Source organism: Pollachius pollachius (assembly GCF_949987615.1).
Source record: "Pollachius pollachius genome assembly, chromosome: 16".
Taxonomy (NCBI): domain Eukaryota; kingdom Metazoa; phylum Chordata; class Actinopteri; order Gadiformes; family Gadidae; genus Pollachius; species Pollachius pollachius.
Window position 1 is genome coordinate 6,774,841 of NC_136949.1, and position 26,827 is coordinate 6,801,667.

Sequence of the window (26,827 nt, forward strand, 5' to 3'; positions counted from 1 at the left end):
CACCGGCCGCTGGGTATTCGCCATGCCCACTACTACCAACAGGGAGGGTGCAGGAACCCGTTCACTCTTTACAGGCATAGCTGTCAGGTTGTAATAAAAACCGGAAAAAAATAAAATAAATGAGATCTTTATTGCCAACCCAGGAACCCCAAATAGCCATGGAAACCACATCAAACAGTGTTTAAAAAATGGGAAGCCTGGTCTAAAACGCCACGGGATGCTAGACACTGTATGCAAGATGATCGGTTTTTAGATGGATGTTCTGCACAGTCAAATGGAAAGCCCACCCAGCTAGTCCACAAGGGGAATCTGCTTGTGTGTGTGTGTGTGTGTGTGTGTGTGTCTCTCTCTCTCTCTCTCTCTCTCTCTCTCTTTCTCTCTCTCTCTCTCCCTCTCCTAAGAGTATATCAGTAGACTCTGGTGACAGATGGTTACATGCAGGGGGTATAACAATTTGTGGGGGTGTGTCTGTGTGTATTTGTGTGTATGTGTGTGTGTGTGTGTGCGCGTGCATGTGTGCATGGGTGTGCGTGTTGCGGAGTCTCTGAAAATCCTTAAAACATCCAAAATCTCCAAAAGAAAGACCTCAACAAACCACAGATGATTCTCCCAACTTCATGAGACATTTAACACAATGATAGAAAATAAATCTTTCTTTGAATGCACATTCTTTAAATGGGGAAAAATGCAGTTCTCCGAAACCTCACATAGTTTCCCGTTGCCTTGTGCTGGTTTTATCCGCCTTCTTGTAAAGTCTTTCCTGGAATGCAGTGACATTTAACAAAGGAGAAAAAAGTCTACCTCCAGGCTCCCCTGTTCAAACCAAACAGAATTGTGTTTTCTTAAGTCTCTCATAGTCAGGCGCTGGCACTTTCCCTGAATGAAACCAGGCTGCAAGCGGAAATTAGCCCCCAGTATAGCAACGGAGGAAGGTTACCTAAAACCCATTCCAAAAACATTTCCCAAAAATGAAGCCAGAGTTCTCAGCCTGGGCCCGAATTCATTCCAGATGCTTCTGTCTGCCTCTCCCTGAGACGCAGAAACGGTACCTCACCCATCGTGTGCGTCATAAGGCCTGACCGAACTTGTATTTTTTGACACATTTTTTTACACAAGGTTATGATAATAACTAGGCAAGTAGTGTGTCTATTACATCTCCTTTCTATTTAACAAAAGAGGAAAAACTTAATATGCTTTTCATGTGGCAAAGTTCCCTAGCTTAATGTTCTTATGTTTTCCTTCATCCTTATAAACTTCACTGGCTGTTACACGTCCGAAATCCTCCTGCTAAAATTAAATATAAAGCTGGCCAAGCCAAGAAGGGTTGGTGTGGGGGCTAGAGGGGGGGGGGGAACCAGCATTGGAGAAAGCAATCCATATCTATTAAACTAAAGGATCTTGCACTGTGCCGTCTGAAGGGTAAATACATATGCTGACCACAGGTCTTCAATACAGAAGGGGACCGAGAGAGGGAGGAACGAAACAGCTGACAGATAGATAAACCAGATTTATGCTGTTCGCCCAGCAGGTCTCCAGCAGGTCTAGCTGACGCCGAAAAGGAGACGTTTAAAGACGTGCTGACTTCTGTCTTTTCGTCGGCGTCCTCCTCTGTCGAAGGTCAGGCGATCGTCTTGTCGAACGGGGACAAACAAAAACCGAAAGATTTACAAAAAAGCTGATGCGGGGCGTTTAAGGGTGTGGCGTTTTTGTTTGTCACGGTGCCATCTGGACAGCCGCCACGCGTTTGCAGACCGCTTCCAAACCTGACAGTTACCTGTTACCGTCGACCGCTCTGGCCTGAATTTTGCAGATTAGACGGATCTATAATAAGGTGACCCCTGATTGAGTCAGGCCGTGTGCCGTTAACTAGCGGCAGGGCGGGCGGGACACAGAGGGCACCGGGCCCTGTGACTTTCCAACCACATTACTGCTAATTGGATCATAATAACTGCATCTTGTGTCCAGAACAGCAACTGTGCAGATAGCGTGGTGGGAAAAGAAGATCCTATGATACCAGGAGAGTGGTATTACTTAGAACAAAGTGAAGGACTGTGGGTGGGAAAGTGTAGTGCCATGAAAGGGTGTTCGATTTCCAGCTGCAAGACACAGGGTTCGATTCCCAATGTCCAGAGCCTACACGTAGGCATCCTTGAGCAAGATTGACTACCTGCACCTTAAAGATCTGTGTTTGAATTCACTGTCAGCTGCTCTGGATAAAGGAAGCATGTATTACGTAATAGAATAACATGTCAACCATGATGTTCTAATCAACCCAAACAACCAGCCCGGTTTGTGTTGAACCCACAACAGTCGGATAGTTTTTCTTTCTGTTTAGTGAAGTATAGTGAACGGGCGCCACCAACACACAATCCAACACAAACACAACACATACACACAAAACAAACACACACACACACACATACACACACACAAACACACACACACACACACACACCAATCATTGGCCATGGAGCAGTGACATGGACGTGCATCTTTCAGTCACCCGGGCAACAGAGATGGGATGATGGGTCGTCGTCCCCCCTGTCCCCCCCTTTCCCCCCTCCCCCCCTTTGGCCTTGAAACCACTGAAGCGGGCGACAGGCTGGCTGGGGAGAGAGGGGGGGGTTTGGTTCTGGGCATGGAGGCCTTTTGCATGTGGATGAACCCGTGAAGATAACTGACGGCCAGTCACACAGTGTCTTTTCCTAGCCCATTGAGTCTCTGCCGCTTATTGCTCGTTGCCAAGGTTCTGACTATCTTCTTCCTTCTCTCTCTCTCTCTCTCTCTCTCTCTCTCTCTCTCTCTCTCCTTCTCTCTCTCTCCCTCCCTCCATTCAGTCATGGTCTGCTCCTTAAAGCTAATCCCACCTCGGTGACTTGTTGGTAGAAAAGCTGGCTGTGGGTGGTGGTGTGTGCCTTTGTATCTGTAAAGTTAATGCTAAGTGCAATCAGTCCCGTTATCATAAGAGGTGGACTTTTCTCGAGGCAACCCTTCAGAGCTAAATTAAGGCAAACAAATGTGAGTCGGAGAGAGAGAGAGAGTGAGAGAGAGAGAGAGAGAGAGAGAGGGAGAGAGAGAGAGAGAGAGAGCATGGGTTTGCTTGATAGGAGACATTAAGCACACTCGAAGCTGAAAGTGGAATTTCCCATTTAAATACACTTCAGAGGGCCCAGCTGTAGCCCTATTAAAAATGATTTTAACTTGTAAATAAAACATTATTAAAGTGTTCCCTTTTGATTGAAAAGGCTTATTGTTTGTACTGTTGGGACAGAAAGGGTCGCTCGGAGTCTCTTCCCTCTGAGTCTCCATCTATCTCTATCTGTCTCTCGCTGGATAAAGACCCACTTCCTCAGTGGTTTATCTAGGAATGTGGAACATCCTGGCTACCCTGCTCTTCCTTGACCGTATGAAGCGTACAATCCGCCCTGTGGCCTATTCGATAAAGCGATCCGATCTGTGTGTGTGTGTGTGTGTGTGTGCGTGCGTGCGTGCGTGCGTGCGTGCGTGCGTGCGTGCGTGCCTGGTGCGTGTGTGTGTGTGTGTGTGTGAGTGTGTGTGTGTGCATGGGTCTGTGTTTGTCTGGGTGTGTGTGTGTGTGTGTGTGTTGGTCAGAGTGTGCGTGCGTGCATAGGTGAGACGGCGTGGGTGCGTGCGTGGGTGCGTGCATGGGTCTGTGTGTGTGTGTGGGAGTGTGCGTGCGTGCGGGTGTGTATTATTACTACCACGATTATGGCTGTTATCTACAGGTTATTACTCACACAGGGAGGAGTGGGCTGATGGATTCAGCATGATCCAGCCCAGCCACACCCGTGGAATGACTCAAAGCCTCCCAGAATCGGCATCAATCACTGTCAGCGGAGAACAAGAAAATCCAGAGAGTCTAGTTTCACTCTGTCTTTTGTTGCCTAGCTCCTGAATTGTTATTTGATAGGGGTTTTAAAACTGTTAAATGGAAGCACTTTAGGGCAACCGCTAATACTGTAGTAATCCCAGTTCACCTGCAGGCCTCATTGAGCAAGATACGCCCCAAACTGCTCATTAATGTCATGTCGGAGAGTTAATGTCACAATGTGGTTCTGAAGCAAAGCACCGTACAAAATTATTTCTTAACAATATTTGTGAGCCAAAGAACAGCAAACCAACCAAAGCAACAATGCCTGCCTTCAAACAATTCAAAGGATGAAAATACCAGCCGGGCGCTGAGTTAACACTATTCACCTGCCTGTGCCTGGGATTTAATAATGTTTGAATTAGCAAAAATGTTTCGGGTGACTGATTCCTTCAAGAGCTCCGAAGACGATAAAACGAATGGGTAAACTTATGCAAAGTTCGCGTCAACAAAGACGCAACAAATATAGCCAAAGTTACGAGAAACAGAGTTTAATTAAAAACACGGTTTCACTGAACACTTGGTGCTACATCTGAATGATGTTTATACAGTAAATAAAAAAAGGCCAGCTCAGCAATGCAAGTCTATGCATATATGGATATGAAGTTATGAAACCGTTGCAAGGAATAAACTTTGTTGTCACTCCAATTATATTAACACAACACATTGCACTGAATCACTTTCAAAAAATCTGATTCCACTCGGCTACACAGACTTTCATGGGTGAGAGTAGGGTGGCGTAATCCAGCCTAACAAATGACAGACGCCATGGTAACAGAATCTCAACACACATATGGGATGAAGGGGGGGTGGGGGGGGCATGGTTGGGTATAAAGGCAATTCATCACTAACGGGGAGGAAAAAATGACAAAAACCTTGGTTTACGTCAGCCTCCTACCCACATGGCTGTGTTGTGTACATAAACAAACACGCGGAGTGAGATTAACCCTTTCAGGTTACAACAGATTAATGTTTGGACAATGCTTGCCAACAAAGTTTCTACAGCATAATCAGAGGTTGTTGATAAATGATCCGGTCCGTGGACGTCTGGCCACTTGGGGGACCGGATGGGAATGTGTGAGGTCTGTTTAAGGTCAACAGGAGGGGATTTACAGGAGGAATGGTGATTCACAGCTCATCTGGCCGCAACTTGCACCGTGTGGGTGGGTGGGTGCTGTTACGCTTGGTTGACTGGCTACATTTAGTTTGAAATTTCTCTTGTTGAATTTGTAATACCAAAAAAGCAGTGTTTCCTGAGAACGACTGGCTGCTGAGACCTTATACACACCCACTAAGCCAGAGTCTTTATCTTCATATTCTGGAAAAAGGCACGCCGTGGTATCCAAACCGAATGCTGTGGGGACTGCATCGAGTTTCAGGGAGTCTTTTGACAGGACGACTCGAGTTCCAAGTAACTGGCCGTTAGGACATCTGGTACCAGTCACACATGGAGCTCATGAAACTGAACTAAACAATACGAGAGCACTTAAGTGAATGTAGGGAGGAGGTTTGGATATTGTGTTTATTGTCTGATCATTCTCCTCCCAAAGAACACACCAGAGCACAGGGAATATGGGAGCACATTGTTTGTTTCCTTTCAGTCTGTCTGGCCGTCTGTCTGTCACTTCGTTTAAAATGCATTCTCTGGCTAGGGCGGTCTCCCCTGGGGAAGGGTAGTGAAAGTTTTAGGCAGTGCTGGACCCCTTTCTCTGGGCTGCTAAGGACCTCTACTCCTCCTCAACCTTTCCATCCCCCCCCCCCTCCCAGTCTAAGCCCTGCCTTGAGAACCACTGGGCACATAACCCTAACCCAGGTCCCTGCGTCCAGCCCTCGCACTAACAGCACCCCAAACACATCTTGGCTTCTCCTCTGCAGAAACAAAACGCTCTAAACACACGGTGGGGTGCAGTCACAATAACAAAAGGCTTATTACTACGGTATGATTAAAATAAATACCGGGTTGGAAAGGGTACAATTGCTGGACTCCAGGATGACGGGGAAAGATAGGGAAAGCAAGAACAGTACAAAGGGCCTTCACGTCGGTTGGGTAGTTGGCGGCTCTACTCCACCGCCCAAGCACACGTCCCCCCCTGACCCTCCCACCCTCAGCCCCCTGCTCCTCAAGCCCCCCCTCCAGCCCCCCCTCTCCCCCCGACCTGGCTCCCTGACAGACGCTGTTCATTTAGCACTTGAGTGGCGACCGTGGAGCTTGTCTGCTGCGTTCCCAGGGGAGCTCACTGGCATTTGCACCGCGTCACCAAGTTAAGCCACTTTATGGACCCCACACCGTGACTTGGGCCCCATCTGGCCGGGGTCCAGTCCCCCCCTTTTGTTCGTATGATGGAGAGGTGTACTTGTAGGAGAACTAATGGAGAACAGAACCTAAAAAATATTTTCCCTCGAAGCGACGGTCAGATGTTAAGGACGAGGCAGTCGGGTTAGGTATTTGCCTCCCAGCCAATAGGTTCTGGGTTCAAGTCCCAAAGTCTGAAGTCTACCTATTTGGTATCCAGGAGCAATATGAATCCAACTCCGAGCTAACCCTTCCTGCCATTCGTCTGAATTCCCTGTCACTCTGAATAAAAGTGTTGCTAAATGACTAAATAGTAAATCCAGTGCGTTTCCATGCTGAACGGACCACAGAGAACGCTCGGTCCACATGCCAGCTAAACCAGGCTTACTGAAGCTTGCCCATGTTCCATTATGGCCTCCCCATCCCTTGCACTGCTTCCAGGGTATTTAGAGTCTGTTAGTGCGTATTCCAACGGCTTCTAAACCAAGCAGGCCTAAGCATGAGAGCTTCAAAACAGCCAAATACAACGGCGATAATCAGTCAACGATTCTAAAATCAATTCGCCTGAGCCCTTTGCAAAGCAATTAAGATAAGCCCCCCGTCACTGTACACATCAAAACGCACCCCTCCTTCCTTACAGACCATGAGGGCAGTGACCTGAAAAGGCCACTCAGGGCAGTGTGTGTGTGTGTGTGTGTGTGTGTGTGTGTGTGTGTGTGTGTGTGTGTGTGTGTGTGTGTGTGTGTGTGTGTGCGTGCGCGTGCGTGTGTACGCGTGTGTTAAGCATCCCAATTAAGACCGCAGTGGGGATAACGCCAAACATTGATCCTTCACCCTCATTTAAAAGAAAAAGACAAATGTTGTCAAGGGGAGAACCACAACATGGCAGGCTTTGCCACTTTTCTGCGTGGCCTTAATCAATAATCAGAGATATTGAGCAATAAAGATGAGTGAAGAAGCAATCAAATGTGTCTACCTTCACATTAATATATAGCACTTTTAATGACTTGGGGTTCCGCTTTAAGTTTTATCGTAAAGAAACAGGATAACAAGAGTCGTTGTAATTACCTGTTAGTGACTGTTAAATGCCCGTTTGCACAAGAAAGGTTTTAGAGAGCCTATACGCATTAAACTACGAGACGAACACTTGGCAAATGTGCCTTTGCGCCATTATAGCCATAAGCAGGGAGTTAATTGAGATCCACAGGTAATGAAAAGCCTGCTATGCAGTGTAGTGTAATGAGTGTGTGGACTAACCGTTCAGCCCATTGGGGATGCTCCTGTGATGGTTAGCGGCGGACAAGTCATCCATGGACCTCCTCATAGTGTTGCCTACTTTAGTCCCCTCAGGGCTGGGCTTGTGTGGGTCGCTGTGGATGTGGTTGTTGTTTTGGTGGTGGTGCTGGTGGTCGGGGCTGCCAGCACTACCGGTACTACTGGACGTGCTGCTGCCGTCCCCGACGTCCCGGACGGTACCAGTGCCACCGTTGAGGTTGGTCAAACTGGACTGACTGTCTATGGAGCTCCGTGACCCGGCTCCGTTCCTCTCCTCGTCCAGCATGAGGATGATCTCCTTCAGCTCGCCGTTTTCCCGCGCCACGCTGTCCTGGTTGACCTCCAGCTCCTTCAGCTTCATCATGTAGGTGCCCACCTCCTTCCACATGTTGGTGGCCGTGTAGCGGCCGAACCGCTGCCACTCGCGGGACAGTTTCTTCCCCTTCTGCCGGTCGTCGTCCAGGAAGCAGCAGAGCTCCCGCAGCTCGTGGTTGTCGTCCTGGAGCTTTTGGTTGATCTCCTTCAAGCTCCGGATCTCATGAAGGTGCACCTGCAGACGCCTGTTGATGTCCTTCATCAAGTTCCCCTGCTCGATCATCAGGTTCATCTTCTCGCCGTCCACCCGTCGCAGTCTCCGGACCAGGTCTTCTTTGCCGCTCCGCAGGAGCTCCTCGTCGGTCACGTTGCTCAGGAGGTCATCCCGGTGTCCCTCGAAGGACTTTTTAGCCATGCTGATTCTCACCACGTCAAACTATTCTGCTTTTCAGTTCAGTTAAAAAAAAAAGTGAGCGTCCCAAACGAGCGAGACTCGACTGAACCAAGGTGTGGGAGTTTACACTGGATTCGTTTTATTAAGGCCAACATGGAAGTGTATAAACACAGCCGAAACATGCACTCAGAGTCGGTCGACACGAAATATTGCAGAGAAAACGAACGTATTATTTTGCTATACTTCCACGAAAGTACCCCCCCTATGAATGAGACGCAGTCGTTCACCGGCAGCTCAGGTCAGGGTCCCCGTCGCTGGGCTTCTGTCAGCTGCATGTTTCCCTCTTTTTGCGTTGCGTTTGTGAAGCGTTCCTCCATCCGTCCATCCGAAGTGAGAAATCACAATGCTAGTTAAGGAGAGAAGCGTACGGAGCTAAATCCATTAAAAAAAAGCTAAAAACAAACACTTTCGCAGGACGACGCTCATTCGCTGAGCGCAGGACGTAAACCTCCTCCGAGAGAGCGTTCTGTGCGGTGGTGGTGGTGGTGGTGGTGGCGGCGGAGGAGGAGGTGTGAGTCGAGGAGGTGGTGGCGGTGGTGGTGCGGCCAATGAGGGATTCTCCAACCATGGCTTCGCATACGCTCTTCTCAGAAATAGTGCTAGAGGAAACCATTGGCTAGGATGTCCGCCAAGAGGTTCAATCAAAGTAAGACGTCAGTAGTAATGTGACGTGGTCATACCCTTCTGTAGAACAGTGCCAAAGCTTCCTCAGGAATGATAACAGGCGACTGAAACAGACCACAGCACCATGTAAAGCAACAATTATAATGGGGCTAATTAGGACAGCTGAATCAGTAAGCCTAATGAATCAATGGGCAGACTTTAAACGAATAGGTACAACTAAATGAAACATTTTTTACATTGAAATATTACACAACTGTTTATATTCAGTAGATATATAATGATAGGCTGCTATATACATCCAATTCTATTTCCTCAGGAAATATCGTGAACAATACATTGTTATTGTGTAATGACCTAAATAAACTTCTACTATAATGTACATACTTCACTTAAAGCATAATGTAATGTAGACATACTTGTAGGCTTTATTCTGAGGCAGGGAATGTTTCATTTGGCTTTAAAACAGTTAAAGACGATTATTCAAAAACTAACAAAAGACAGGCTACATGAGTCAAAGGCATAACAGGTGCTTATGAAACTTCTCTCAGAGTCACAGCGGGCCCATGTGGTAAGATGTAGTATTTACTATTTTCCAACTATTGCAAGGCGCAATGAGGAGAGAATGTGGTCGCATCGTGCTGCATACTGCCGAACTATGCGCCACTTCTACTTCTACTATTAAATCGCATTGCCTAAAACGGAATAAGGTCATTATTATTATTATTATTATTATTATTATTATTATTATTATTGTTATTATTATTATTATTATTATTATTATTATTATTATTATTATGACACATTTTCAGTTGTAGGTCTAACCTCGTTGTACCCCAACCCACAACACTCTGACCTTAAAGAGAAGGTATAGGGATTGGGGAAAACATATTGATCCATCGAAAATGCCATACCGGGTTGGAAAGGGTACAATTGCTGGACTCCATCCTGGAGTCCAGCAATTCCGGGCAACAGAGTTTAAATCCTTGAAGACTCAAAGTTAAGAAATGTAATGAATAACATTTTTTTTCTCATGAATATTGCTTTATTAATCATTGAACAAATTAACCATCTCATTGTCAGAAGCATTGCAATAACAATATGCACACTAATTATGATTGCATATTTGTATTTTTAACGTATATATATTACAATGACACTGATTGTGTTATAATTACAATCAGGCCGGTCAGCCAATCAAATCTTCAGAGATTATTATTATTATTATTTATTATTTTATTCACTCAAACCCGCCACCTTTTGGGCTGAGAGTAATACACCCTGGCCACTGCACTCCCCTACTGATTCCTGTGTTTAATGTTGCAAACGACCGCGCTCTTGGGCCTCAGGGTTCCAGTGTCCAGGATGTCAAAGGACTGTCCTGGTACCAGGCTGAACTCAAACCTCTGAAGCAGCTTGGCCATCACCACCTTAGCCTCCATCTGGAATCACATCATACACATGCTCAGTTTGTGTTTCTGGATTATTTTTTCCGGAGATAGCATGTTTGGTGTGTCTACCTGTGTCACCCACCTGTGCAAACTTCTGTCCCAAACAGGAGCGTGCTCCAAGAGCGAAGGGGTAGTAACAGTAGTAAGGCCTGCAGGAAGATGGCTGCAGTGAATACACAACACTCTCTTTCCTACTTAAAGACTGTCAAGTGAAATTAATGTAGAAAGTCAGCAGTTCACATTGAAAGATGACCATATGCTTAACACAATAAAAAGACTGGCTGCTTACTTGGGTGCATCTGGATGAAACCGGTCTGGATCGAACGTCAGTGGGTCCTTGAAGAATTTATCCATCCGCCCACAAACATAGGTGTCAAACTGTAAAATGAATGGCAATCAGTTAAACGTTATTACTGTGAAGTCCTTTCACAGACACTTTTATCCAAAGTGACTTAGATAGAATTCTTGTTTTAGTCAGGAAGGAGCAGGTAGGGGTTAGGGCATCTTAGCTCAAAGTCAAAGGCAGGTAGACTGCGGACTATGGGGTTCCCAACCCAAAACTTTTCCGCTGGGAGGCAAACACCCTTACCAACCACCCAGCTAACCTTTCTATTACGCTTGTTAAGTTTAAGAGCACTGCATGACTTGACAGCTTGATAGCTCTGGCAGCAAACCACTAACCATTTGTATAGTTCCTCCAGGTATGTCATAACCAGCAATCGTAATGTCTGATGACACCTCACGAGACAATCCCGGGGCACTAGGGTACAACCTCAGGGTCTCCTTCAGCACCTGGAAGAATAGTCATAATTTACAGAACCACGCAGACCTCTTAATCAACCATGTGCTTAAATGGGAGATGCATACGTTGAAGTGGAAAAATAATATGTTCACAATGGGATGTACCTGTCCGAGGTAGATCAGCTCTCCCAAATCATCATAGCTAATCTCCTGCTTCATTCCAAGGACAGAATCCACCTCTTTTTGCGCTCTGGTGCACAAAACAGGTTACAGGAATGTCTCCTGTCCATCTCCACATTAAAGAATTAAACAACAGTTGGCTGCTTATTGGTCCTTGTGCTGCCTCTTACTTTTCCATGACGTCAGGGTTTCTTGCCAGTTCAGTGATGCAGAATGCCAGCTGACTGGCTGTTGTTTCCTGCCCTGAAAGTGAAAATATCTTATGTTCACAAATAACAACAGAAAATTAAGTTCAGTATAACCTGTGAACCGAATGTGCCCACTGGTTATAGCTGTCTATAGAACAGAAAATCGAATGTATTTTGTGGCTCACCCGCGATGAGAAAGGTCACAAAGTTGTCCAACATTAAGTCCTCGTCCTCTTTAGTGATCTCCTCTTCTGCAATATAAAAAGTAGTCTATTGTCTATCAAACAATATTCTTCAAGGAGTTGTGCTTCACATTATCTTCACATATTTAGTCTTTCTATATAGCTAAGAGAACAAACAAACATAAACCTTAATTTCTGAATCTGCATGTGAATTCGGTTGGGATTATCTCTGAATTGATTGATGTCACCACTTGTAACAACCTCCTGCCTTTTGTTACAGATACTAGGAACTGTAGTATAACAAGGGCGGTATTACAGTTTTGTAATATAGTATTGGTGTCGCAACCTTGTCCAGCTGATTTGATGATCTGAGTGAGGACGTCTTTGGGTACATCTTCGCCATTTTGGACGGCAGTTCTCCGCTTGGAGATCCAGGCTTCTCCTGTGGTCCGCAGAAGCTGGCACGCCTCCCTCACCTCCTTGATGAACGGTTGGTTCTTTGGCTGGTACTGGAAGAGTTGGATATCCACATTTCAATCCTATAAGAATAACCTGATCATAAATTACCATTTTATAATCAACATATTGACTTACACAGTTGCCTTTTAACGACCCTTCGTGCTTACACTTTGATAACACCTGTCGCAAAGCTAGGGTTCTAATCTAAAATATAACTTCCACACATAAAACAGGGATGCAAGGCCTCTACTTAGCAGATGACCCTTACGCTCTTAGTACAGCCACACAATATCTTCTTTCTTCCATTCACACATTTTGCCTTGGCCTAACCCTTCTCCTGCTCTCTGATTTGTGACTCTGATTGTACTCGAATCATATATAAATGAGGCATATCACAAAATTGCTGCTGAACATAGGCCCGTGTTACATACTTCTGAAATCCTTATTATTCGTAGTACCTGAAAGAATAAATCTCGGAGATTGGCGACCATGCCTTTCAGACAAGTCTCAATGGCTTTGGGGAACGGCGAGTCGTTGTTGACGAGGTCTAAATCCATTCCAAAGGCTACCTGCATGTTAGCAATAAAAACAGTAATTAAACGTTTAGAATGTTTTGGAGGAAAAGCGTTGCTTGCATTGTTCTTTGAGCAGTGGAAAGTGTAACACCACCGCAATATATGTTATCTGTGAACTGTCACACAGGTATTGTTCGTTAGTAGTACCTTGGTGATGACATCTAGGGTCACACGGTTAAGCAACTGGTGCATCTTTGCTTCTTTTTTGCTGTCTGCTAACTTTGTGAGTTCATCCATGAGGTTTTCTGACCTCTCGTTGAAGGTCTCCATCAGGCCCCTGAGGTACCTGGAAGTGACACGAGAGTCCTGCTGTGTCAGGAGATTGTTGTCGCATGAACTCTGTGTGTATCCAGACAGACCACATCCGAATGCATCGAATACGTTTATTTAGTCTATTACACTTGAGAGGAGTTTGCATTTATGTGCTTGATGCTATTATTTTGCTTGATTACATTTAATTCCATCTTCATTTGACTCACAGACTGCTGAAGGCCGGGTCCATAATCCTTCGTTGTTTATACCACTGCTCATGGTTAGTAGCGGAAACCAAGCCACTCCCCAGGAACCTTGTGATAAAGGAATTGTGACAATTACATTATATATATATATATATATATATATATATATATAATAGGCAATCATACAATATTAAAACCACATAATGTCATTATAAAATTACATTACTGAACAGCATACGTTGTGTTTGTATGATGTTTCCATAAGCCTACCTCACTCCAAAAAGATTAAAGAGCCGTGCGTACAAAAGTTTATCTTTTGGGTACTTAGGTGACATCAAGATTTCCTGAAATCAGAGTTCATTTTTTTTTTCCCCTCTGTATACTGTAGTTAGCAACGCTTTCTTATTGAACTGAGTCGTGCACACACAGAGGATTCACACTCCGGTATTTTACCTTAGTAGCCTCCGGACAGGTCACAGCAATAATAACCATATGAAGGCTATTTATCCTATACACTGGCCCGTACATTTCTGACCTGAAAAAAAAACATATGTGATTGATAAATAGAATACGATAAGTAAGGGTATTTTATGAGAAAGCAGGATATAAGCAAGATGTAGGTACAAAGTTCAACTCGTCTATTGTCTGCACTATCGCCCAAATAGATCTAAGAATAATATCTCTTCCTTATGCCTACCACTGCAGGAATTTGTCGTGGAGATTTCTCCCACTTCGTGTTTCTTCTATCATGGTTGGTGCATGCCCGAGGAGAAAACTGCAATAATCAAAGTAATGTGGTTAATCTTGTTTACTAAACGAGTACACGAAAATAATTGGAGAGCTCTTACCTGTCTCTTGGTGGCCCAGGGATATGATCATATTTCATGTGAATGTATTTAACATATAAACAATATCCAAGGAACGCGGATGCAATCAGAAGGAGTATACACAATATCGCAAAACCGAACCAGTATGAGAACAGGTAAAATGCACCCATTGTAACAAATGTTTTACTGGTTTTACTCAAGTGAGAAAACTCTTCCTGACTGCTCGCTATGGAGGAGGTCCTCTCCAAGTTCCACAGGTCACTTCCTATATTATCGTTCGCTCACCTTTATATTGAATATTGACTGCTACACTGTTCAATGCCAAAACATGCACTGTAGGCCTGTACTATACTGTCATGTGCCGTTAGAATCCATAGCCAGATTCCAACTTTAGTAAATTGTGCTCTTGGATGTGTTTCGAGAAAATAATAATAGGCGACTAAAACAGCGCCAATAACAATAAAAATGGGGCTAATTAGGATAATTTAATCATTAAAATCAATAGACATATAATACAAAGTAATGAAACAAAGTAATCCCTTTTTTACATTAATATATTACACAACTGTTTTGTATATGCATTAAGCTATATATTGATACTCTATACATCTAATGCTATTGTGAATAATTAATTATTATTGTGAATAATTAACTATTATTGTGCAATGAGTCCTAAAGCGACTTATACTATAATTTAGCTATCCTTTACTTACAGTATAACAACTTTATTCTAACAGGAAATATTTTATTCGGCTTTCAAACAGTAAAACAAAAAATAAATAAATAAATAAAGACTACATAAGTGAAAGGCTTCACAGGTGCCTATGACATTTCTCTCAGAGTGACAGCGTATCCATGTGGTCCAAATATGCCACGGCGCAATGAAGAGAATGTGGTGGATAAGATGTGTAATTATTTTATAGTATAGTAAACAATTTAATATGATTGGCGATGATTTACACATTAAAACCTTGATACATCGTAGCATTGTAATGTAGCACAAGCTGGATCATGAACCTATATGGGGATATATATGGATGTATAACAGCCAAAATGCATTATTTTTTATTCTGTCAATTTGTAATTGCGCTTTTGAAATGACATTAAAAACAGGCAGATCTTCAGGCACCTCCTGCCTAAACAGAGGTCCTATTTCAGGCGTTAAAGCAACGTCGCTTAGCTATGACGTCCTCTTTACCCGCTTTGAGACAGGAGATTTGGGTGTGTTTTCTACCTCCGGGGCCAATCTGTTCAATATCTTCAACATCCTATCTAAAAAATAACCAGTAACTTCATTTTTACACTCGATAATAACGTTATGTTTGCCTTTCTGTTTTATTGCAGCATTTTAGGTCCGCCATCCATCGATAATACACAATGGCCGAGGAAGGGTGAGCGTCCACATACTTCATACCATTGCACGAGTAATGCATTGAGGACAGGGATAAACAGCATTGCTTCTTAATACCTTGGTCTAATATGTAATATGGGGCTATGTCCGTTAGGGAAATGCTACTATAAATTACCTAATACGTTTATCCATCACATCGCAAACAGCGAAGGATGAATACGGCAACGCTTTACTAGAATGTGCCCAATGCTAATTACATTAAGTCACCACAAACTTGCAAGCTCTCCAGCACTAAATGATGATTTACTTTTCTTTTGTCGGATACCCCTTCACCTATTTTATGAGTGAGAACCCTAATCTGATGCGCTGGAGACTTGTCAGTGCCACGGACACATGCGATCGCAATAATAGTTTGCCTTAGTCTAAAGTTCCTGTCCCTGTTGCGCCCTCAGCGTCGCCGCTGGAGGTGTGATGGATGTGAACACCGCTCTCCCCGAAGTGCTCAAGACCGCACTCATCCACGATGGTCTCGCGCGCGGAATCCGTGAGGCGGCAAAGGCTCTGGACAAGTAAGACAATGAGGATCATCTTGCCCCCCCCCCCCTACTGAATTTGCATGTAGAAGATGTTTCAATTTTGGTTCACCCGTGTCCGAACGTTGTTGGTGCGAACTGTACACCGCCTGACTCTTGTGTTCTATCTTTAGGCGCCAGGCCCATCTGTGTGTCCTCGCGGCCAACTGTGACGAAGCCATGTACGTCAAGCTGGTGGAAGCCCTCTGCGCCGAGCATCAGATCAACCTCATCAAGGTACGGAACCTAAACCGAGGGTCCTCTTGATGCAACCATAATCTGCATGATGCAGTCAATGTGACTCCTGGGTCATTGTTGATATTACTGACAAAGAAATGGCATGTTATTGTTTTGCCTGTGATAACTAAGTGTTTTGTTGAATCATATATGTGAAGTGAGATTTAACATTGCCATGTCAACTTGGGGAAAAGTGCTCGACTAATGGACTGCTGTGTCTGTGATGATGATCTGGCTCCCTCTACTGACTAATATGAGGACATTGCCACCGTTACCCAATTCCGTGTCTGAGATGCAGCTATGCCCGTCAGCGCTGGTGTGTCACCAGTTGCTGATTCGCCGAACAGCCCTGCGTGCAATCCCCTAACTCTGTCCACTCTCGTTCAGGTCGACGATAACAAGAAGCTCGGGGAGTGGGTCGGTCTCTGCAAGATCGACCGCGAGGGCAAGCCCCGCAAGGTGGTGGGCTGCAGCTGTGTCGTGATCAAGGTGAGGAGGGCCCTGGTGAACCATGCACATTAGCGTCGAGGTGTTAAGAGTAATGCTGAAACTAGCATTGATGGACAGAAAGCTAATGAGAGACGTGACATCCAAGCCTTGGTGGAGGTCATTGGGCTACTTTCAACATCGCCTTTCTGTCAGTGAGTATCTTATACAAACCCATGACAAGACTAGTATGGCATTGTATGCAAGTATAAAGTTGTTCGCTGAACTCAAAAGGTTTCTGCCCCGTTTGGTCTATAAGCCATATCCCGCTTGAGTGTTTCAAGGCATAATTATGGCTATGGAAAGGTAGCCTATTTCTAGAGCAGATTGGAGGATGCATATATTAGGCAAAGGCAACTATAACTACTGTAAATTGCCTATTGTATCCATCGCAAACGGCCAAGGATGAATACGGCAAGGCTTAACCAGAATGTGCTCAATGTGAATTACCACAAGTTACAAACTGACGAGTTCTCCAGCACTAAATGATGATTTGCTTTTCTTTTGTCGGATACCCCTTCACCTATTTTATGAGTGAGAATCCTAATCTGATGTGCTGGAGACTTGTGCAATGGACACATGCAGTCCCGATAATCAAGTATGACTGGAGGATGCATATACTGTGGCCATGAGTGTAAACAAAGCAGCGTGCCAGACACGTCACGTGCTGTACAATGCCTCATCAATACTGGCCAGATCAAGACTTCCAGCAAACGAGCCCCCCTATCGCTTTGGTTTGTGGGGTTTCTAAGACTGGCTATAAACATGGTTTATTGATGCGTGTTTATAGACTGTTCAGTAGTGGGAAATTAATGATTCTGTATCTAATGGGAAAATTATTTCTCAACAGGATTACGGCAAGGAGTCTCAAGCGAAGGATGTGATCGAGGAATACTTCAAATCCAAGAAATAAGAAGTGAAATAAAAGGATGAAACTGATCTGTCTTGTGGTGGTTTTAATACTTGCCCTAAACCAAGATAGTGGTTTAGGGCAGTGAAGAAATTGAGGCTTTAAGCTCTTGTTCATATTAAATAGTCAATTGAGGTTAATCTTTGACTGCCTTTTTTAAAAATCAAAAGCTTTTCAGGGATATTTTGTAGGAAATGGCATTGCCGGCTATTAAATGCTCCATTGTTGGCATAGTCTATCTTGTCCGTCAGTATTATGTATAGAGAGGAGGTATTTCTTAAGTGGCCGTGTTTCTAGCTCTGGCATACAACTCAATGTAGTTGCAGCAGCTGTTAAAGGCTTATGTTATCAGTTGGCATAAACTAAAAATGGATAAATTCTTATCCAGGCTCCTACCAATCCTTAACCACTGGGCTACAGTCATGAAATATTATATGTAACTTTAATATTTAGTACATTAACTGCTGCTCCTGAGCACTGTCGAGGCACCTTGCTGTCGATATGCCCACAGGTAGACCCTAGGGATTAGACACCATAACCACACTTTACTGGAAGCAAAGTGTGAAATCAATCAAATTAATTCTGTTTTTAAATTGGACGTTATCTCCGTCTACATTTGTAATGTCTCACTGACCCGACCCATTGCTTTACTGGTCTAGCTCCCTCAGTCTGCCAAAATTTGTGTTTGGAGGTTGCTATTGGTCCGTCCTTCCACCCTTTGTCTCAAATCCAACAGATCACAGCTCAAAGGCAAGCCGATCAACCCAATTGCTAGGGTCTTCCAGTTTTTTCTTGCTCTACTTAAGTAGGCTGGACTTGTGGCTACATTTTCAATGCAATATTTAAAAGGATGAGTAATGGAAGAGAAAAGGCACATTTTGTTTGGGGTATTTTTATATCTACATATTAGGTCTGGAAAAAAGGAAATATTCACTCAAACACGTTTATAAGGCACAACACATCACATTCTCCTTTTCAAAAAAACATACAAAAAATCCAGAACCCCTAAAAGAAACATTTTCCTTTCATTGACAAGAACTGCTGCCCTCAGGTTACTGATAATTTACAAGTTTCTGCTACAGACTTCATTGTAATTCGAATGACCAAACAGAAAGTTAATTGCAGTATATAATAGCTCGTTTTCACATGCAGCTGTTTTCCCAACCCGGCATGATTCAAACCAACCCTCTGCTCAGCTCCTAAATGGGAGTTGCTCATGAATGGACACTCTTTCATGGGATTGGCCGTTCAGGCCTGGGTTCTGCAGAACTCAAACATCAAGAGGCCAACGGGTAAACGAAATCGGACGACGAGCATCGAGAGCACTGACGAGTATCGAAGTTGGGCGCTGGGAAGATCCTTCTTGCTTGAGCGGTGTGTGGACATTGCTACTTCACAACTGTCAGTCCTCAGCATCTTCAGGATGGGGGGGGGGGGGGGGGGGGTCCAGTCCTGTCTTGACCCCACTGTCCTTAAGTTTTTTTTTTTTTCCTTCACCTCTCTTCTTAAGACCAGAGTATGTAAATACAAACATAAAAAAAAAAAAGGAAATCACAAAAAAAGTCGCAGTGTATGGTGTGTTGTCTTTTTTCTTAAATATGTATACAGAACGAGGCTCTTTGAGGTCTGTCGGCGACCACCTCTGACGACATTGAATATGTCCGTATTGCTTCTGGTATCTGTTACAGATACTCAAATTCCAGTGCTTGATGCAAAGCCAGCAGGTCCGAGTGACTAGATATCCTCCAGAAAGGCATGTTATGCTGCAGGGTGAACACAGAAACACACCATGAGATGGACACAAGTCAACATGAAGACATGCGTATGCATTATTTTATAGCACTGACACACACCACCACCCCAAAACTCATGCAAGCTACACTACTGGCTCGTAGTCGCTTGCATTGCAAAAGCACTGCAAACCAAATCCATGCAGTCCACGATTCCTTGCGCCCAGAACTATGCCCAAACCAAGGAAGAACATATGCTTAATACCTCCTTTCTAAGTAAACGCTTCAAAATATGTTGATTGCTTAGCCGCAGTGAATCCTTGCCCGTTTGTCTCCCACACCACAGAGGACAGTAGCCTACCACCATGACAGAACAAACCAAGAGAATCCCCTGCACAAGAGTCCCAACCTTCCTGCATTACTGTCAGTCAAATTGAGGGGACACTACGGGGGACGTATATTAATCCAGAATTTAGGATACATTAAAGAGATTGTTCAAAAGCTTTTTCCACTGTGTACACTTTGTCCACCTGGTCAAATGTTGATAATTATGAATGTGGTTTCATGTAAGGCAACACATATGAATCATATTTAACATTTATTCCCCATTAAAGGCATGTGATGCGTGTGGTGCAGGCGATGATGCTTTGTATTTCCCAGATCGACGTAAACGTACAACATTGATAAAGCCTCACAATCTCTGGAATGCACTACAGTATTCTGGTAAAGAAGTCTACTTTTATTTTGATAAAGAAAAGTAGAGCACCAAGCAACAACACAAAAAAAAAAACAAAACAAGGAGTAGAACAGAAATCAGAAGTCCCAGCTCAAAACCACCACAGCAAAGAAAGGCATGACTTGGGCCAATCAGAGCGCACGCAGCGTGGAATAGGGCGGGTTCACGGGGAGATGGCGGGTCCATTACCTTTTTGGCTGCCTGCTCCTCTTCCACACCATCCCCAATAACAACATACACTACTTTCCTGCCAAACCTTTGCATTATGCGCTCAAAGCAACTCTCTTTTCCTGCGAAAAAACAAAATAAACAAGGGGGGGAGGAAGGAAGGAGGGGGAGACGGTCAGAAGGGGCGTCCGGAGAGAGGGAGGTTGTTTTTACCTGGCTGGCCGCATGCTCTTCATCTCTCCCATCGCCAACCACAACATATGTAATGTTAGTGCCAAAGCGGGACACTATACGCTCAAAACAGCTCTCTTTTCCTGGAGACAAACACATGGCTTCAACAAGTGTCCTTTGACGCAGTGATGGAGATGAACAGATAACACATTTGGAAATATCAAAATGGAATTTGAGGCGTCACACGAGTTTGCCAGCGTCTGACATCGCATGCTCCATGAGTCCTGAACCTTAAACGATCGGATGGTTGATGGATGAGTTTTAATCAGGAGATGTCATGGGATGGTTGGCCGAGTTATGGATTTTGTTTCAGCTGTTATACGATGTGGACTCCTGTTTATTCTCCTGAGTATTTCACATTCTCTCTTTATGAAGTGCTTTTCATCCTGATTCTTCAGAGTACTGGAGATTTACCTGCAGGCCTCGTACCTGGGTTTTAAACCTGCAAGATTTCACTTTGGAGGACCAGTTAAGGGTTACACAAATTATGTTGCAAAAGCTATTCAAGCTAGACCCGGTACAAGTCTTATCCCGTCTTAACGAGGCACCAAATAAAATAGCTTGGGATGTCATATCAGCATCTATTAGCTCCTAATATATATGCATTAGCCGGCCCTACAACAGTTGTAATGGATGTCTTTGTGTGTGTCAATGTGTGTTTGTGTGCGAGTTTAAAGGGTTAGGGACACATAATAAATGTGTCTGTGTTGGATGTAAAAAGAAATTGCCCTAAAATAGATACATTTCAAATTCCGGTGTGAACTAAAAGCAGCTCTTCGTTTAATTACATGATTTACTACGATGCAGAATTTGCAGTGTTAGGTAGCCTCTGGGGAACACTTGGTGCAGCTGCCTGATAGTAATAAATGTGCTTGGCGCATGCGTGGGTGAGTTTCTGTGTGTGTGAGCTTCTGTGTGTATGAATGTGTGTGTGTGTGAGTGAGTGAGTGAGTGAGTGTGTGTGTGTCTGTCTGTGTGTGTGTGTTGAAACATACCTATTTTGGTTGCGCTGTAAATGTTCTCGATGGGGAAAGCAGAGCCCAGACTGTAAAGGAGAACCTTAGCCAGGGCCGGGATGAGCTGGGTGGTCGTCACCAACACATTCACACAGTTACTCCTGTAGTCACCGCACACACACACACACACACACACACACACACACACACCAGACAAACAGAAAGTCTGGTCAATGCATGCTTTTCTATTACTACTATTACTTGTACTGTAATATAAGGGTTGGAGGGTCAGACCAACAGACGAATGGACAGACAGACATACAGGGTATGAAGGGTTTGTGTGTGTGTGTGTGTGTGTGTATGTGTGTGTGGTGTCTGTGTGTGTGTGTGTGTGTGTGTGTGTGTGTGTGTGTGTGCGTGCGTGCGCGTGCGTGCGTGTGTGTGTATGTGTGTGTGGTGTCTATGTACGTGTGAGTATGTGTGTGTGTGTGTGTGTGTGGTATCTATGGATGTGTGTGTGTGTGTGTGTGTGTGGTATCTATGGATGTGTGTGTGTGTGTGTGTGTGTGTGTGTGTGTGCGTGCGTGCGTGTGTGTGTGCGTGTGTCTGTGTGGGTAGCGGGGTGGAGACCTGGAGCTGATGATGGACAAGGACTTGAGTGCGTGGGTGAGCCAGGAGTCGGTCAGAGCCTCCACCTCGGCTCTGAGCTGCAGCCAGGCGTCTCTCTTAGCCGGGCCCAGCAGACCTGGAACCACAACCACCACAACCCGGTCAGCCCGGGGCCCGCGGAGCACGGATCACACCCTGAAGGGCGACAGTGCCACTGCCACCCTACGCTCTACGCTCCGACCATGACGCATTCCGAAGCCCCCTTCTTAAAACAACATTTCCTTAAGAGAGGCCACGTTTCAACATTTTGAAGGTAATTTTTATAAAAAACGCAAAAATACAAACTAAAAACGTAACAACACTCCCTTTCCGATGCGTCCCCCCCCCCCCCCCCCCCCCCCCCCCCCCGATTCATCGGCATACTCCCATCATACTCCCATCGTACTCCCATCGTACTCCCATCGTACTCCCATCGGCTCTACGGTCCAGGAAAGGCCCCGCCCCCCATCTCATCCGATTGGCTTACCCCCTACATTGTTTTTGTACGTGCTATACAACTCTTTGACCCGTCGGTAGCGGAAGGCCAGCTTCCTCATCCAGTCCACCCCGCCGCGGACCCCAGTAGCAAGGCACAGGTTGGCGCTGGTCGCAGCTGCATGGAAGCCATCAGTTGCAAAACTGTAAGTACTGTCAATAATAATAATAATGATATGTTTTATTTGAAACATCTGCTCCGTTAGAACACAAAAACAACAACAACATATTCAACACATTGCTGATCAATTATTGGTTATTTAGTTTATGCTATGAACAGTTACGGGGTAAAATTACTAATGGTTAACGCTGAATGTTTATGACTGACTATGAAGTAAAAATATAGGTTATGATTTACTGCATACATACATCATTAATTTATATTTAACCAAGGGATTTAATAAATAAAAAATCACTGCTTACAATTTAACAAATGTAAATGTGCTAGGCCTATTAAATAGGTTATTCACTATAAAACAAGCAGAGGCTCGAACTCACCTCAAATCCTGGCCATTGTCGTCTGATGATACATCATCAATATGTACCTGATCACACTCCTGTACACACACAGACGGACACACACTCCATATTAAGCCTTGCATGTATCCTAATCCCAGTTACCATACAGTACGTCTAATATGATTGTATTTTTTGCGTTTGACCACCAGGGGGAGGTATTAGCAAAGTCTGCCTCGTCTTACCTCGAGATCGTTGAAAAATAAGTGTGTGTCTGCCAAGTTGAAGATCATCTCCTCCATCCTCAGACCGAGCGTTACGGCCATCGGTGGGTCCTACCAGAGGAGGAAGAGATCATCATCATCATCATCATCATCATCATCATCATCATCATCATCATCATCGTAATATAATACTGTTTTCATCCTCATAATCATCCTCATCTATGTTTTCAGGTCATAGTGATTATAAACAAACATGATACATCTGTTCCTGTCATTATCACGGTGGCAGCTTAACATGTCCGTCATGTAATGGCATTATATGTCACAATCCTTCCATCACTCCATATCTCCTTCACGGCTCCCCAATCTCTTCCTCCCACTTTCCCCTTCAATTCCCACATGAATCCTGTCCCGTAAGCACTCTCCACGTCTAGCCCGTCGACTCATGCTGCGGCCCGCCTTCACCCCTTCGCCCCACCCACCCACCCAAGACCCACCCATCCAACCACCCACCCAAGACCCACCCACCCAGCGGCCCTGCCAATGGCCCCCCTCTGTCACGGTGGAGCGCGGTGCTGGAGGTCCCTGTAGCCCTGGGGTCTGCTGACAGACAGGTTGCACTTGCTCTGTCCCATCAACATTCCCCTTCCTGGGGGTCAGGGTGGGGGACGGGCCGGGGGGCTTTGTGGGGGTGTTAAGACAGGGCTACGCTCCGCTTATGTGAATCGCATCTATGTGGTTTGGGAGTACTCAGCATGGTAAGCTGAAGGAAGCCCCCCCCCCCCCCACCCATAGAAAAATGCCGGCTGTGTGTGTGTGTGTGTGTGTGTGTGTGTGTTTGTGTGTGTGTGTGTGTGTGTGTGTATGTGCAACCGTATGTGTTTCTGTGTGTTCCCATGCTATTGCGTTTGTGTGCGTTTGTGGGTATGTGTGTGTGTGTGTGTGTGCGCACGCCTTTGCGGACGTGTGTGTGTGTGTGTGTGTGGGGTGTGTGCACATACCTTGCGTGTGTTTGCGTTTGCGTGCGTCATGTAAAGTGTGCACAAGCACGCGTGCACTTTTCGCATGCATATGTGAGGGACGTGTATGCAAGTGCGTGTGCGTGTGTGTGTGCGTACATGCCTGCGTGTGCGCGTGTGTGCATCACGTAAAGTCTACGCACAGCTGTGGGCAGGCGGACAGGGCACAGGGTACTGCCAGCCAGGGCTCAGCTGCAAAAACCATCATGTGTGATAGGTCAGTGGGAGACGACAGCCTGCCACACCATGTGCTGACGCTGTCAGGCCACCAGAATAGAAAGGCCCTAACGCCACGGACCCTCCCACTGGGGGCGAGAGACATGGACAGATAATGAGAGAGAGAGAGAGTTTGAAAGTGAGAGGTTGGGAGGGAGGGAGGGAGGGAGGGAGAGTGGGAGAGAGAGTGGGAGAGATATTGGGAGAGAGAGAGTTGGAGAAAGTTCGAGTGGGAGAGAGAAAGAGGAAGAGATAGGGAGAGAGAGATTGACACGGAGAGGGAGGGAGAGAGAGAGAGAGAGAGGGCGGGGGGAATTGGGAGAGATTTGGAGAGAAAGACATTGAGCAGATGATAAGTGGGAGAAAGAGAGAGGGAGAGACAAAGAAAACTTGATAGGGGAGAGTGGGAGGGAGAGAGTAGGAGAGAGAGAGGCAGAGAGAGGGAGGGGGGAGGGAAAGTGCAAGATTGTTTTAATTCCAGTGGAAGAAAGTTTGAGGGGACCGCTGATTGTTAGGGGAAGTCCAAGTGAAGGATTTGAAAGGGATTGTTTGTGAAACAAAACAGCCGGCACCACTGAAAACGACTAAGCTTTGTCAATATATAAAAGAAGCACAAATATTCTCAGGTTCCTTTCCTTCCCTTCCAGCACGGCGTCATTCAAACGCACCGGCCCTTCGGTGGGTCTGCCAGGTGAATGATGATTTTGGCTGTCGGCCAATCAGGGGAGAGTTTAAGGTGGGTGTTTATCAAAACACGTACATTTCTTCTGTGCTTTTTTGACCACCAAAATATGGTTTTGTGCTCAGGACTCCAGACGGAGACCGAGTTGGCTCGAAGGGAAACATTTTTCCCAAGTGATTTCCATCCATCAAAGCTTTTTAAAAAATATACATGAATTTGGTCAAGCGTGCATGTTACTTCGAAGTCCATTGTTCGCCTCTTCTGCTCTCTTTCTGGAATTAATATAGAATATTTAACCGTCTGGCACAATGGGAATATTACAATGATTACCATGATGAGGGATTACAATGGTCATCAGGGTTCAATTTGAGTGAACGGCGCAGATATCTCCACTGAGTAAAGGGGTCTTCATGGTTACCACAGCAACAGTGTAAACAAATATTTGAGTGATGATACCTATAGTATGATATAATATAATAGAAAGGAATTTCATAATAATTTGAACCCTCTTTAATTATTTACAATATTGGAAAAATATTATTCTATTATAATAATAATATTAAAAATAATAGCAATAGTCATAATAATAATAGTTATATTACAAATTAATAGTGATAAAAATAATGGTAATAATAATAGTAATAACAATAATCATAAGATAATTGAATATACACATGAAATTATTATTTCATAAAAAATACGGTGACATTTTTTAAAAATGTCACTATACCCTGGGGTCGCTTAATCCCTGCAACTCATAACACAACCTTTTCAGTGGCCGTGCAAGAACGCTTGGTAGGCAGGCAGAATAAGCTGTTGAGCACACTTTTATCATTTGCTCTATGAATTCACAGGGACATTTGCAACTGTGTCTGTTACCGGTATGGTAGATATATTATACTATTGTCCTCCAGATCTCCTCTAGATGAGGCCAAAAAAACACACACAATGTTTATTATACAGCAGGGGACTGCATCTATGTGCAGTGTGTGTCTCTTTGCAGCTCACTCACACACACACTCACACTAACCCTCACACACACACTCACAATCAGACACACACGCACACACACACACACACACACACACACACACACACACACATACAATCACACACACAAACACACACATACACACACAGCCTTTTATAGCTCACTAGGGTTTATTTTTTACCCATTTAGAGCCCGGGTCCAAGCCCTAGATTGTGCCACTGGGGAGGAACCAATAGGAAGTGGAGCGGGTTCCCACAGACCCGGCCGTAAAACGCTTGAGCTGCTCCCGGCGTCATTCAAGTTCTAGCGGTCTGAATGGTGCTGGGCCACGCCCACATTGGCTTAACCGCCGAGCGCGTGACTGACAGCGGATTAGTGGCCTGTAGTGTGACGAAGCCTCTGGCGGGAACTGCTACCTACGCTCTCTCTCTGGAACACCACCTTTACTACGCCCGATTAAGGAGGTGTATTGAGAGGAGCCACCTCAACAGAGGTGTAGGGCGGCCGACACCAAACTGCAGGTCGACCTGACAAACTGCATGCTGGGAAACATAAATCAAACACTGCTGTCATCCGAGAGGATAAGAGAGGTTCTTCAGAGAGATATTTAATCCAAATTGAAAGCAGTTTTCATCACTCGATAGCGAGTTATGCGCGGGCGAAACCGTCGGCTTCCGGCGTGTTCCCTGGGGGTCGATGTGGTGCAGCGGGGTGTGCCATGGGACAGTGGGGGTCAGGGGTCACGAGGGCGGGAGTGCTCTCAGAGGAGGGGAGCGGCGTGCGCTGGGTTGAGCCTCACCTTGCCGTATTT

At 45.0% G+C, this 26,827-nt stretch overlaps 4 protein-coding genes across 8 annotated transcripts in view; 1 reads left to right on the forward strand and 3 right to left on the reverse strand.

Annotated features, from left to right (window-relative positions):
• ccdc85cb (coiled-coil domain containing 85C, b) overlaps positions 1-8,707 on the reverse strand; it is a 40,003-nt gene extending 31,296 nt beyond the window's left edge. For both annotated transcript variants that reach the window (XM_079753369.1, XM_079753368.1), the window contains exon 1: positions 7,440-8,707. In XM_079753369.1, coding sequence (XP_079609495.1) covers positions 7,440-8,187 — 748 coding nt within the window. In that variant the 5' untranslated portion in view covers positions 8,188-8,707. The remainder of the gene's footprint in view (positions 1-7,439) is intronic.
• A 1,189-nt stretch (positions 8,708-9,896) lies between these two features.
• On the reverse strand, positions 9,897-14,139 carry LOC307088263 (cholesterol 24-hydroxylase-like). Of its 3 annotated transcripts, XM_079754109.1 has the most exons (15): positions 13,930-14,139; positions 13,779-13,856; positions 13,535-13,616; positions 13,352-13,425; positions 13,103-13,189; positions 12,771-12,909; positions 12,507-12,617; positions 11,936-12,098; positions 11,593-11,658; positions 11,390-11,462; positions 11,205-11,289; positions 10,980-11,090; positions 10,588-10,676; positions 10,381-10,447; positions 9,897-10,289 (listed from the first exon to the last, which is right to left on the reverse strand). In XM_079754109.1, the coding sequence occupies exons 1-15, from the start codon at positions 14,076-14,078 to the stop codon at positions 10,146-10,148; spliced, it is 1,518 nt and encodes a 505-aa protein (XP_079610235.1). In that variant the 5' UTR covers positions 14,079-14,139; the 3' UTR covers positions 9,897-10,145. The 3 variants fall into 3 exon arrangements, with proteins under 3 accessions (XP_079610235.1, XP_079610236.1, XP_079610237.1); XM_079754110.1 differs by having other exon boundaries at positions 13,779-13,939; XM_079754111.1 differs by lacking the exons at positions 13,352-13,425; positions 13,779-13,856; positions 13,930-14,139 and having other exon boundaries at positions 13,535-13,611.
• A 956-nt stretch (positions 14,140-15,095) lies between these two features.
• Positions 15,096-17,493, forward strand: rps12 (ribosomal protein S12). Its single transcript, XM_079753433.1, has 6 exons — positions 15,096-15,129; positions 15,253-15,299; positions 15,712-15,828; positions 15,966-16,068; positions 16,456-16,557; positions 17,405-17,493. Exons 2-6 carry the CDS (start codon positions 15,286-15,288, stop codon positions 17,465-17,467), a joined length of 399 nt encoding a protein of 132 aa, XP_079609559.1. The 5' UTR covers positions 15,096-15,129; positions 15,253-15,285; the 3' UTR covers positions 17,468-17,493.
• A 1,476-nt stretch (positions 17,494-18,969) lies between these two features.
• The window catches only part of eya4 (EYA transcriptional coactivator and phosphatase 4), a 14,095-nt gene continuing 6,237 nt past the window's right edge, over positions 18,970-26,827 (reverse strand). The window contains exons 6-13 of one of the 2 annotated variants that reach the window (XM_079753736.1): positions 26,816-26,827; positions 23,130-23,219; positions 22,927-22,985; positions 22,421-22,581; positions 21,916-22,030; positions 21,325-21,446; positions 20,120-20,220; positions 18,970-19,227 (exon numbers count right to left, since the gene is read on the reverse strand). The exon at positions 26,816-26,827 is cut by the window's right edge and continues 72 nt beyond it. In XM_079753736.1, the coding sequence (XP_079609862.1) occupies positions 19,147-19,227; positions 20,120-20,220; positions 21,325-21,446; positions 21,916-22,030; positions 22,421-22,581; positions 22,927-22,985; positions 23,130-23,219; positions 26,816-26,827 (741 nt within the window). In that variant the 3' untranslated portion in view covers positions 18,970-19,146. Of the gene's footprint in view, positions 19,228-20,119; positions 20,221-20,311; positions 20,413-21,324; positions 21,447-21,915; positions 22,031-22,420; positions 22,582-22,926; positions 22,986-23,129; positions 23,220-26,815 lie in introns of both variants that reach the window. The other variant, XM_079753737.1, reaches the window with a different exon arrangement.